The sequence below is a fragment of the Podarcis pityusensis genome (genome assembly GCF_964106645.2).
Source record: "Podarcis pityusensis genome assembly, chromosome: 10".
NCBI lineage: Eukaryota > Metazoa > Chordata > Lepidosauria > Squamata > Lacertidae > Podarcis > Podarcis pityusensis.
Genome location: NC_138035.1, coordinates 21290177 through 21303707, shown reverse-complemented (window position 1 = coordinate 21303707; position 13531 = coordinate 21290177). Strand labels below are relative to the sequence as shown.

The window sequence follows — 13531 nt, the reverse complement described above, 5'->3', positions numbered from 1 at the left end:
CAGCCAAGCCTTCAGGGAGTGTCTAACCTCTTGATCTTGTCTCATACTGCATACATCTGAGAAATGGAAGAACATTCCTTCTGCAAGGAGGATTATAGCACAGACAGACAGACCTGTCGTGAAATAAAACATGCTTAGGAAAGGCAGCCACACCCATCTTGTTCTAAGTCTCTTACCATGGAAAGTCCCAAGGGCTATGGAAGTCACATGCATGCGGTGCAGCTATGTCCCAACGGCCTGGTTCTGCAAGCACCTCTCCCTGCAAGATTTCCTTTAACTCACGTGCCCATCAGAGTACAGTTAATTAAGCTAGTTCATCGACTTCATCTTTCTGACTTCTTTTTGCAATTTTGATCCATCCCACTGTTCTCCACGTCAGGCAATGCGGCTAACAATACACAACAACTTAGCACTTAACAGTGGTTTAGGACAGGGATGGGGAATCCGTTGTTGGACTCCAGCTCCCATCAGACCCAGCCACCGTGGTCAGGAATGATGGGCGTTATAGTCTAACAACATATCAAAAGCCACAGATCCCCCACCCCTGCTATCTGAATAGAGCTGCCAGCTTTTTAATCTCTCCCTACGTCTGGGCTTTAGACAGCAGCCGTGATGTGCAAGAATTAGCCTGTGAAGTCACTTAGTACCTCTACACTTTGAAAAGCTTCAGCTGTTGCTTCCTACATATCATGCCAGAGTTTGCAGGGGCACACTGATAAGTTGGCAAAACTATTGAGGCGCTCTAGTTGCGAAAGTGAGATTTAACCAAGGTCTTTCTGATTCACAGCTCACTCACTTAACCATTGAACTGCACTAGTTCCTGGCTTTTGCTTTTAAGTCAGGGGTGGGTAACCTTTGAACCTTCCAAATGTTGTTGGACTCCCAACATCCCAGCTACCATGTCCAGTGGTCAGGGATGATGAGAGTTGTAGTCCAACATCTGGAGTGCCACACGTTCCCAACTCTTTCTTTACCTTTCTTGGCTCCTACTCTATAATACTTCTCAAGTATGCAAATTATTTTACTGTGCTTAGCTCATTCAAGCTTCCCATATTTATTTTCTGATAGGTTTCCTGTGAAATAACTGCTGGACATGGCAGATAAGGGAATGGGAGGGCTTCCAGTTTATATCAGTCATATTTTAGTCTAACAAATAGTGAGGTGCTCAATCAACCACTGAGATGTACGATTAATCCACAATTTGAATCGTTTTCTCTCATGTCCAGCCCCAAAATTCTGTCCACCCCAACACGTTGGCCATTACACTACCTTCAGTGGGGTTTATTTACCTTGTTTCTTAGCTTCTGTTGTCATAACATGCACAGGTGTGGCAATAATGCCAAAGTTGTGCATGCTGCTATTCCACCTTCCCCACTGAGATGACAATGCAATTACTGTATCTGCATATTACAAAAGGGCGATTATCCTTGAGCCAAGGGTCAGAGGAGAAGTTTGGTGCTGAGATTGAAATGCCATCTGCCTTGAGCTAAGACTTTAGGAGATGTGTTTTGAAATCTAGAGCAGTTAACTGAACAAACAATAGTTCTCTTTGTAGAGGGGAGCCACTGTGCGTGTGATATATTGCCAGATGAAACTTGCAAAATCTATTTCAAAAAAAAAAACAAAAAACAGAAAGCACAGCTGTTAAATCTCTTGCATTCACATTTTTTTATATGTGTAGATCTCCAGATCAGACCCAGGTTTTCCTTGACACCCAACACAATGAAAGTAACAGGTTGCTTTCGGAAAGTTTTGACAACCTGGTAGATCCATGACCAGATTGCCAAAGAAGCTCTTCATGCAATTGGAGCTTGACTTAGTTTTATCAAAGAGCCAGGGAAATGCCTGTCACTACCAGATGAAGTCCTGTGAATGGAGAGCCAATGTTGTTTTCTTGTTCCCTATGCTTTTTGCAGGTTTGCTATGGAATCTCTCCTCCAATGACCAGCTGAAGATCTTGCTGATCCGAGAAGCCCTGCAGCCATTGACGGAGACTGTTCTCATCCCTTACTCGGGCTGGCCAGATAGAGATTATACGAAATCAAGCATTGTACCTGACCCAGATATCTTCTACAACGCTACAGGATGCCTGAGGTAAGCTGGGTGCAGGGAAAGGGCCTGTCATTCAGGGGGCAGAAAGTCCCAGGTTCACAGTCTCCAGGAAAAACTCAAGATGTCCTGAACTCAATAGCCACTGCTAGTCAATGTAGACAATACTAGAGGGACCAATGTTGTCCAACGTGGTCTGGGCAGCTTCCTATGATGTCTTGTGTTTTTATTCAAACCATAGTAATTTAATTCTTCATTTATTTGGTGAAACTGTTCCTATTTTTATGCCATCTTAGACAATCTGGAGGTTTTCCCACAGAGCACTCTAGAATTCATAGAGGATTTGATAGCAGCCTGGTTTTTCATCCTGGGCCAGGTCCCTGAAGGCTATTGGACACCCCTTGGTGGTTGTTTAAGGGATCTTATGCCCAGGCAACCAAGGTCACCACAAATGGAGATGATGCAGGCAAACATGTTCGCTAGCAGGAAGCATCGTTGTCTGCAGCCATCAAGAGCTGCTCTGCAACAGTTTCAGCCAAACACTCATCAAACGAAAGCAGCACAGCAGAAAGCCCAAAAAGTAACCCAATTTTACTAAGAAGTAACAAACAAGAAGAAAACATGTAGGCAGTATTTGGTCTCATTCATTCTCCCAAAGTATCTAAAACCTGATGACTTTTAATATTATTTAATAATAATAGTCAAGGCTTCGTACACACTGTGTTGCACTAAAGTAACTCAAATTCTTTGCAGAGGAATAACAGAAAGCTCTGACAGAAGGAGGATAATCTGTTGGGTTGCAAAGAAAAGGGGGGACATCACAGGAGATTCTGGAAAGAAGTTTTGCTCATTTAAAACGTTTTTAGAATAAATAAGGTTTTTAAAAGTGTGTAAAATGGCCGGATATCCCTGCAAGGGAGTGGATCCTGCTGTTTCCTACCTTATATTTTCAGATTTGTAGTTTTTTTAAAAAAATATTGTTAAAACTTGGAAGTGTGACACATGTGTCCCTCTACATATTGGACCACAACACTCATCATCCCTGGCCCATTAACTCTGCTTTCTGGGGCTGATGGGAGCTGGAGTGTCACACTCCTGGGCCTAAATTTCCTCCCTCCTGCCTTTGATTTCCCTGTCAGCACTTCCTTGCAATTTGATCACTATGGAACCCACTACTCTTAACATTAGGCTGGGCTTAGCATGGTTTGTGCTGTCAAAGGTTCAACATGTGGGCACAGAACATTGACTTCACGTTTCTATTTTTCCTCAAGGAAAAGGCAAGGGTCTGCATTTCCTGCCAGCAAAGGCTTTGGGAGCACTTTGGATAATCTAGCAAAAATTGTGGGTGGGTATAGAGGCCAGCCATCAGGATGTCCAGTCATCAGAGGGTAGGATTTCCATGGAAAAGGTTGTTGTTGCTTCTCAGGTCCTTGATCCTTGGTTGCACAAGGAAGCAGACCGTGTTTTCTATTGCACACAGTCGTAGCTGAATGGATTCAGTTACATTTGCCTGGCTGTGGGAGTGCTACAAGGCCACTGATGTAATTCTGCAAAGAATAATTAACCGGGGGGGGGGGCAGGGAGAGAGAGCATAGGCTCTTCACTTTAGTAAACTGTAATAAAACAGATATATGCTTTATTTCACAATGGGTGAATTTCAGTGTCATAAAAGCTGGCATTCTAATTACTGTGTTGTACGGAATTAAGCTGTAACCTTGACAGTTCTGAACCCTGCCGGTTTTAAAAAGATCTTTCCTACACCTGCTTCTTAAACTTCACAAAGCAGGCAACTAACTACCATTTCCCTTATCCCAGGACCCTCGAAAGCACTGCTGCCTGGATATAGCTCAGCTCAGGTTCAAAAGATCTTCCCAGGGCAGCATGTCCTACAACGGGGAAATCCCTTCCTGGCTTCTCCTGATGTTTTGCTATTGCAGAGATGAAAACATAAGGCAGGAATATGGAGGGTGCTTGGCCCTCCATATGGACTACAGCTCCCATCAGCTTTGACAATTGGCTGTGTTGGGGTTGATGGGAGGTATAGCTGAGCAACATAAAGGTTCCCCATTCCTTGCTTAAAGGGATGCTATCTAAGCTACAGTTTGCCTGCTGCCAGGCACGGGTTTGCTGCATTGCCTTGTAGGGAGGGCAATTGTGTTTTCCCTGAAAATGTTCTCTATTTCCTTGCTTATGCACTAAGCATATGCGGAGCTGCAGGCTTCTGGAGCACTAAAAATATCCTTTTTTAATGCCAAATTAACATTCCCAGAGCCTTTCTACTTTGTGAAGTTATATATGTTGCGGTGTGTATCTTAAAAGAGATCTGCAAAAGCTGGTGACAGAGCACACAGGGAAACCTGCTAACAAACAATTTACCTAACTACTTGTACATCTGCCAGATTACAAATCCCTAATTAGTTCTTCCTTTTGTAATAGCTGATACACTTGCTGCTCAGGTGTTTTTTAAAACCTATAGCCTGCAGCCTATATTGCATAAAGAAGACTATCTTGTTGATGTAATGGTACATTATGCATAACACACCTGAGCTGCTCTTAATAAAGGTTTTAGACTTGCAGAGATAACAGCTGGGCTAAATTATTTGACCTGCCTTTCCAGCAAAAACAAAATTGTAGTAATTTTCAACGAGGGTAGGATGCTCTTGCTGTTAAGATAAGATGACAGAAGATTTTGAAGTTCTTCTTTTACACAGTTTTGCCAATGCTTTGACCTATGGTGGTGGATCTATATGGTGAAATTCAGACCTATGAAATGTCTGGGTGAGAGTGACACTGTGCCATGTCACATACTGGGGAATTGCAGATATTAGTGTAGTGGCAAATTTAGAAGTGCAGGCTCCCACACTAGTGGGCCTGGTGTAGCACAACAGCAGAAGTCACTGGGCAATGTCACTGCTCCCCCACCCTTTCTGCGCATGCATGCTCCTGTTCCTCCATGATTTGCCCATTAAAATGGCAGGAAAGAACAGGTTGCCTGTATACCACCCCTAATCCCATCAATTCACACCCACAACTTTCTTGGTTAATGGAGTTGCAAGCAAATTTCTGGAGAACAGTTAACACAGAAATGAGTGCAAGACTTCCACCATATTTCCAGAAGTAGGTTTTACATCGTGTGAAGACTCAAATATAATACGGAAAGTAACAGTTAGGGAAACAGAACAAATTGCCATGTGAATGCAGCCATACACGCAGTTTATTGTAGGCAGAATTTGTGTAAGTCTTCAACAAGCTCATTAAATAGTAAAACCAATTTTGTTAGATGGTTAGGCAACAAGCATGTCCCTTTTGATTTCACTCGCCTTGCCTACCCAGGACACAATGCCTGTGTGTGTGTGTGTGTGTGTGTGTGTGCGCGCGCGTGTGTGTGTGTTTCTCCCTCAGCTATCAACACAGCTGCTGTTATAGAGGCCCAGTACCTGATTTGCAGGAACATGCCTCTCTGTGTACACAGTTATCATTTCCTCATTTCTACAACTGATATTGGAGCGAAGTTTGCGAATGGCACAACAAATACCAGTTTCTTAATTATATACTGCTCCTCTCAAGGTACATCAATATGTTTATCCCAGGGGTAGGCAACCTGCAGCCCAATCGCCTTCTCAATCCGGCCCACGGACGATCTGGGAATCAGCGTGTTTTTACATGAGTAGAATGTGTCCTTTTATTTAAAATGCATCTCTGGGTTATTTGTTGGGCATAGGAATTCGTTCATTTTTTTTTTTCAAAACATAGTCCGGCCCACCACATGGTCTGAGTGCAGTTTTTTATTGTTGAGCTTGCTTCACTTTCCAACTGTGGAATAAATTTGGGAAGCAAAGTAAACTTATTTCCTTAGACATTCAAAGGACTAGATAGACATTTGACATTTTGCCTTTGTTGTAGTGTTTGTGTTAATTACTGCATAACTGGCATTGTGTCCAACACAAGGCTTTCTGTTACACTATAAACACTGAAGAATCTGATCTTCTCTTTGGCATGAAATATTCATTCAAATTGGAGGGGTTTAAATTTTTTTGTTAAGGCTTACCTCCTTAAAATGTTCTGCCTCAGCTGTTAAACAAGCCGATTTACACAAAGCAAGTCCTGCTCTTTCCCTCATTCTCAGATCTCAACATCTTTCTTCTGTAGCCAAAAAAGCAAAAACAAAAGTACCAGGAGAGGCTGGGAGTTGTATGCCATCTTCCAGCTGCTGAGTTGGGTAACAAATGTAAGCTACTAAAAAAGCACATAGCGGCTTGTTCACCATAGCACAAGTCCAGTTTTGAAACATGTGTGATAGATATACATACCAGTAAGTCAAACTCCTCCTTTTCAGCCCTATGTCTCACATATCCCCACATCACCAGGTGGTACCATCTGCCTTGTTAAAAAAAAAGGCGGCATAACACTGTTCCAGGGATTAGAGGAGGGTAGTGTGTTTGTGACGTCACAGATGTTAGCTAATATGTGCTGTTCGTGGCTCAGCATTTCCCATTCAAGCTGAACCACCCAGAAAATCAGCAGAACCATTGTATTTCCAGAGCCATGCCCCCAGAGAGAGAAATGCACGTGTTGCAGAGCAGCAGGGCCACTGTCAATATCTCTCTTCTGTAACTGCAGCTACTCACTTTGTTTTGAAATCCGCCCACTGCACTGCTCTTCAAGCATCAGTGCTGAAAACTCCATCCCTATCGTTTTTGTTTTATTTAGCTCTGACATACCTACAAAACTCTCTGTGTGTGCATGAGCAAGGCCACGGCAAACATGCTACTGTCAACAAAGCTTGCAAACTGGCAAAAGAAAGAACATGTTCTTTCCAGCAGGCATCTCTGTGTAAAACAGAGCACAGTGGTGGCTGCTTTTGGGCTAATAATGATCTGGAAGTTTATAGAGAGGAGACAAAAAGTCCTCAGGCAGTGTTAGGAAGTACAGTTGTACCTTGGATCCTGAACGCCTTGCGAGTTGAACATTTTGGCTCCCAAACACCGCAAACCCAGAAGTGAGTGTTCCGGTTTGCGAACGTTCTTTGGAACCCAATTGCAGGAGCCAGTCAGAAGCCACACTTTGGTTTCCGAATGTTTTGGAAGTTGAACCGACTTCCAGAACGAATTCAGTTCAGCTTCTGAAGTACCACTGTAACTAGGCAAGGGCTGACTGAGAGGGAGAGCTCAGGAACTTCAGTTGGTTCAGAATGCAGTTTTTGCTGGGGCAGGAGATCAGAAGACACTACTCTGATCCTTTATCAAGGCTTTCCCTCTTGTTAACTGTAATTACACCACACTTTGCCATTTGTTAAAAACTAGTGTTTTAACTTGCTTTAGTGATGTATTTTGCCTTTTTTTATTCATGGATTCACTGATGTGAGATTCTGATTTCCGCCCCCCACACACTTTTTAACCTTTATTTGTAAAGAGGTAAGCCAATCAACAGGAGGCTGAAGAAAAAAGTTTGTTAGTTTCATATTTTCAGCCCAATCCTATGTATATTTACTGATGAATACACTTTGCTGTTTTCAAAAGGGATTGCTCCCCTATAAACATGGATTGAATTCTCAAGAGGACATTTTGCAGATAACATGATACCTGTTAGATACATGCTTGCTTTAATAAAACACAGGAAATAAGTTCAAGTCACCAATTATACACCAGTTAGGTACTTTAGAGTCACAAGGAGGCATAAACAGCTTTCCTAGAGGGGGTGTGGCTTCCAAGGCACACTGTGGCATATGTGGTGACCTTGCCCTATGGTGGAAGCTTTGGGGGATTTAATTATAACTAGAATCAACCTAAGAACTGACTCCTTCATCAAGATGGATCCTAAATTGTGTGTATTTTCTTTGTGCTTAAATAGAAGGCTGCTGTATTGTCTGCTGTATGTTGCATCAATCGTGCTATGCAACTTCCAATGGTACTTGCACATTGACTAGTGAAGATCTTTTGCATAATAATGGAAAGCAAAAATATGGACCAAATTGCTGAAAACATGCCTGTAGATCCTATGTATTATGGTAGGAAAATTCTTGCTGTTTCTGGCCTGTTAGAAATTTTAAAAGAGCTTGGATCAGGATAACCACCCAAGACACAACAGCGTTTGGATGAGTTATAACTTTAACAACCCAATTCTTGGGAAGGTGTGCCTAAGCTCATTGACTCCAGTGAGCTTAGCTATGCCTAAGTCTGCACAGGGTCAGGCTGCCCATCTAGGGTAAACAACACAGCTCTCATCTTTACAGATTGCATCATCAGTGCAAGCAAAGCACTGCATTGGCGTTCCCTGCTGGCTGTTTGAAGAGCTGATTTCCTCCTGTATAAACCGGAGCATTTTCAGTGCTGAGTTTGCTTTCCTGCCTTTTAAGTGTATTCTTAAGTAGCAACCTGAAGTTGGAGCCCTTCTGCACAGGGACTAGCACCCTCTGCTACAGAAACAGAAACCTGTCAGTCATAGAGCTGAAGCTGATTGTACAGCATCCTTGTAACCAATTTTATTTCCCTTTTTGTAGAAACATGAGCTCTGCTGGCCCTGAAGGGAGGAAAAAGATGAGAGAATGTGAAGGGTTGATTGAATCGCTGGTGTATTATATCCAAGGCACCACCGCAGACCACCAGCCAGATGATAAGGTAAGCTTTCCAAATGAAGGGGTTTTCTGAGTCTCTAGGACAGAAATAACCAAGGTGGTGCCAGATGTTGATGGCCTACAACTCCCATCATCCCTCACCACTGACCATGCCGGCTGGGGCTTATGGGGATTGTGGTGCAGCAACATCTGGAAGTCACCAGATGAGGGAAGGCTGCCCTACTCAAGATCCAAAGCTGACCTGAGACATTAAATGTTTGGGGCACTTTTCACCTGGGCTACCACTGGAGAAAATCAGGGCAACAATGCAATGTTCTGAAATTCTAAGGCCAGACATCTAAGTTACAAAAGTGCATTGCAGATCTTTAGCGATTGCATCCAGTTATTTACACAGCCAGAATAATGCACGTTTGTTTTCCCTTCCAGGCCACGGAGAACTGTGTGTGCATCCTTCACAATCTCTCCTACCAACTGGAGTCCGAACTCCCTGGTAGCTATGCACAGAATATCTACATGCAAAGAAGAAACGTTCCTACTAGCGACAGCAGCATTGGATGCTTTGGTTCAAGGAGCAGGAAAGCGAAGCAGGTAATAGAGGGCTGTTATTTGGGGGAAGGAGCTTCAAGCAGCCTAGTGTGCAGAGGACACGTTTTGTATGCAGAAGTTCCCATTTCCAGGTAGAGTAGGGCTGTGCAAGATCCTCGTCTGAAACCCTTTAAGAGTGCTCCTGCCAGGCTTCTCCAGAAGCATCTGCTCTGAAGGTAACAACATCCAGATCAGGGGGAGAGGTTCATGGCAGCTCCTGCCACAGCTGACAATGTGTTTCATTGATTCAGCTGCACAGAGCGAGGGGGCTGGTGAAAGGACAGCCCTACCTTTCAGTGAGGAAATTAAAATAGACAGCCTTGTGGTCCTTTCTGATGCTGTGATGGACTCACAGACAAAATGGTTCGGCTTAACGTCTAGTTCCTGCTGAGCCTCATCCTGCAAGGATTTTCAGACAGCCTTTCACTCTGATTCAGGGTTACTGATTTAGGATTGCAGCCCATTGTTAGCCCTGGGTTCCTTTTAGTTAGATCCAGAAAGGTGAGCCTTACTGGGGGGGGGGGGGAGAGGGTTAACTGTTTTGTTTCTTGTGGTTTAATGCATCTGCATGTTTAGCAGCAGCAGGACCTGCCGCTCCCTGAGGAAAAGAGCAACCCCCGAGGTGTTGAAACCCTCTGGCATTCCACCCTGATAAGGATATATCTGTCCTTAATAGCAAAAAGCACAAGGAACTTTACCCAGGAAGCATCGCTGGGAGCTTTGCAGAACCTCACAGCGGGAAGTGGACCTGTAAGTAGAAAGAGAGGGGATTTCCCCTTTTATTTTGCTTTCCTTTCAGCCCCTCCCCTGTAGTTCAATATGTTTTTGATGACCTCATGAGAGGGATTTACAGTTTCCTGCTGTATTGGCTCTCAATACAGAGAGCCAGTGAGGTGTAGTGGTTACAGCACTGGGCTAGGACCGGGGGGAGAACTATGTTTGCCTCCTTGATCTTCCAGTAAATATCATCTGAAGAAATGCTTTTCACGTTTTTCAGTAAAGGAGATCTAATTCTAAACTTTTAGGGCCAGAGTCGGGGGTTGGAATTGTTGGGCCCCCATCTCAACAGGAAGCTCCACCGCTGATTGCCGGAGCTCCCTGGTGCCAGTGGTGGTCCTCTCTTGCCATGGCTACCTATTCACCCACTCCATCTCTCTGCCTCCAGAGGGATAGGACCAGAGAACAATGGAAGAGAGGGAGCAGAAGGAACAAGAGCTGCCACCAACTCATTTGTCTGCCATTTTCTCCCTAGGCAGCAGTGGAAGATTGTTACTAGAAGCAGAGGCAGAACAGGGCGGCAATTGCAGGAAAGAAGAGAAGGGGGCCCCTTGCCTAACAGACACGCACACAAACCTGAGGCCATCACTGTCCCCTGTGCTGTGCATTATATATATATATTTCTACCCCGTCCTCTTTCAAAGGAGCTTCAGGTGGCATATGTTTTTGTCCTCACAATAACCCTGTTCAGAGTGTGAGATTTTGACCAGCCTCGGCCCATCTGAAGCTGATACAGGCTCGTCTTATCTTGAGCCCAAGCAGAGTAGTCCACACAGCAGAAGGATAAGCAGTATGTGCCACATTCTTAATTTTATTTCCACTCTATGCTGAGAGAATACAAACATGCATCTTGCCTCTGTGAGAGCAGAGAAGCAACTGTCTCTCTAACAAAGAAACCGAGAGAACAGTGAAAAACAGGAAACCAGTGTACGTCACATCCAGTCTCCCATTCCCGTGGGAATCCAACAGTAACTCTGACTGTGGAATGCAAAACAATGTCTTGTGACTGCAGTTGCTGCTCAGTGAGGGAAATAGAAACCAACACAGAGAATCTGTGATCCTCCAGATGCTCCCATCAGCCCCAGCCAAGATGGTCAATGCTTATGGAGCTGTAGTCCAGCACAGGTTCCCTATCTCTGTCCTAGTCTGATATACTCCTCCATGCTGGATCTCGCATCATTCTCCTGCTGTGCCGTTGCCACTTAACTCTGCTCTCCAATGTTAGTTGAGCAGCAGCCATCAGTTCCGCTGCATCAACCAAAGAAGTTTCTTCTGAGACCAGCTGCACTATTTCTGACCAGGCTATTCCCTTTCCTTATCTGCTGCGTGTAGGGGGCAGGCGGTAATATTGTTGCGGGAGCATCTTGCAAAGGCTGAAATGGAACTGGGACGTCCTATTAGGTGTCTAGCACAGCTCTGGAACTGAATTAGCTCTAATGTCTCTCAGTGGCATGCAATGAAATTATAATTGGTTTAGACCAGTTTAGCTGGCGTGGCTGCACCCAAAAAGATCCTGGGAACTATAGTTGGATATGGGAGCTGAGAATTCCTGTCTCTTACCATAGAGCAGAAGCTGTCCTTGGGAGAGGGAATGGTTTGTAAACCTGCTAAGTCTATGGTGTAGACACATTTGAACAACGTGGTGTCCTCCAGATGTTGGACTACAACTCCCATCATCTCTGACAACTGGCTGTGCTGGTGGTTTCACTTATCCCTGAAGAAGCTAATAAAAAAATTCCTTCCTGTAGCACCTTAAAGACCAACTAAGTTAGTTCTTGGTATAAGCTTTCGTGTGCATGCACACTTCTTCAGATACACTTGAACAACGTGGTGTATCTGAAGAAGTGTGCATGCACACGAAAGCTTATACCAAGAACTAACTTAGTTGGTCTTTAAGGTGCTACAGGAAGGAATTTTTTTATTTCGACTATGGCAGACCAACACGGCTACCCATCTGTAACTGGAACCCTGAAGAAGCTGTGTGTGTTTTCTGACAGATGCCATTTGGAGTAGCCCAAGTCATTGTCAAGAAGGCCAACGGCCTCCCAAGTATTCGAAACATGCTGCATGTGAGCTGTCCAAGTGTTAAGAAAACGGCCGTCTCCTTGCTCAGGAACTTGTCTCGCAACACCTCGCTGCAGAATGAAATAGGTAAATAAATGTGCAATGACTGGCCAAAATTACTTCACTGTCAGATTACTGTTAAATGCATTGTAAGTATATAAAGAAAGCTGTGCTTGATGAAAATCCCCTTCCATTAATAATAGGAATAATAAAGGTTTGCCTTAATAAACAATCACAGCTGCGTGTGTGGACTTCATTCATCTTAATGTTTTCTATCTGGGATGATAATGGAGCTTCAGTCTGTGTTGTTTCATCTGTGATGGTTGTTTCCATTAGCTTTATAATGGCATTCAAATCCTGTTCACACTAGGGAATCAAGATTGGACTGGCACCACTTCTGCTGTGCCCCACTCCAGAACAAATAATCCCGGCACATTTTAAAGTCTATAGATGGTTTAATCAGTCAAGAGGAACGTTTTCACCTGGCACCTAAATATATGTAATGGCAGTGCCAGTGAACCTCTCTGGGGAGAGCATTCCACAAGCAGGGAGCCACCACAGAAAAGGCCCCCTCTCATGTTGCCACCCTCCAGACCTCTTGTGGAGGGGACACATTTAAAAAGTCTTCGGATGATTGCAGGGGGCCCTCCTACTCATCCTAGTGAGTGGGGCCCTAGATGCACAGTGGATCACTGGTAAATGGAAGCCAACCTCTGGATAAACCTAATGAAAAAGTGTCATGCCTCATAAAGTTTTTATGCAGTAAGCATCTTAAAGAAAACCCCATCTAAAGTGCTTTGCAAATTAAAAATGCTGAATATTACTTGCTGGATACCGTTTGAGCAGACAGCTGCAGAGCTTTAAACTTGAGGATTCTAAGGGCACATCATGTTTCACCTTCCAGCCAGAGAAGTGTTGCCAGATTTGGTCGCCGTGCTTCCAGATGCTGCCCCAACCTCTGACATTGCCAACGAGACCACGGCTTCCGCTTGCTATGCTTTATACAACCTGACTCAGAACAGCTCCCAGAATGCTCGGCTTCTCTTGAACTCTGATGGCATCTCAAAGGTTCTGAACATCAGCTTGAGTGACAGGTGAGCCATTTTCATATATACCTGCCCCCCAAAAAAGCACAAAATAAGCAATGTCCCCAGCATTGCCCTGCTGTCCAGAGATCCCTGTGTGGTATCCCTGCAGTGCTAAAGAACTACCTTGTTTCAGGGCATGGCTTGGCATGCTCTGTTCTGCGCAATTATTTGCTTAGGTTGGCATCAGCATGCAATTGAGTTTAGTGAGTGGTTTGATTGATATAAAACATTTCAATACATTTCAAGAGGTTGCACTCGAGTGATAACTACATTTCCTTTATTACTGTTTCTACTTGCAGTTATGTGGTCCAGTTATTATATCCCTTTATTTTCTTACAGAATCACTGGCATTGTAGACCTAGTTCTCAAACCCATGCCAGTGTTGTGCCATTTC

General features: G+C 44.1%; 1 protein-coding gene and 1 long non-coding RNA gene across 3 annotated transcripts in view; both read left to right on the top strand.

Moving 5' to 3' along the window:
• LOC308486885 overlaps window positions 1-13531 on the top strand; it is a 151752-nt gene that overhangs the window by 120628 nt on the left and 17593 nt on the right. The window lies entirely within an intron of this gene.
• The window catches only part of PKP2 (plakophilin 2), a 45365-nt gene that overhangs the window by 29022 nt on the left and 2812 nt on the right, over window positions 1-13531 (top strand). The window contains exons 6-11 of one of the 2 annotated variants that reach the window (XM_081024011.1): window positions 1917-2094; window positions 8549-8666; window positions 9050-9211; window positions 9785-9958; window positions 11983-12136; window positions 12954-13143. In XM_081024011.1, the coding sequence (XP_080880137.1) occupies window positions 1917-2094; window positions 8549-8666; window positions 9050-9211; window positions 9785-9958; window positions 11983-12136; window positions 12954-13143 (976 nt within the window). The remainder of the gene's footprint in view (window positions 1-1916; window positions 2095-8548; window positions 8667-9049; window positions 9212-9784; window positions 9959-11982; window positions 12137-12953; window positions 13144-13531) is intronic. The other variant, XM_081024010.1, reaches the window with a different exon arrangement.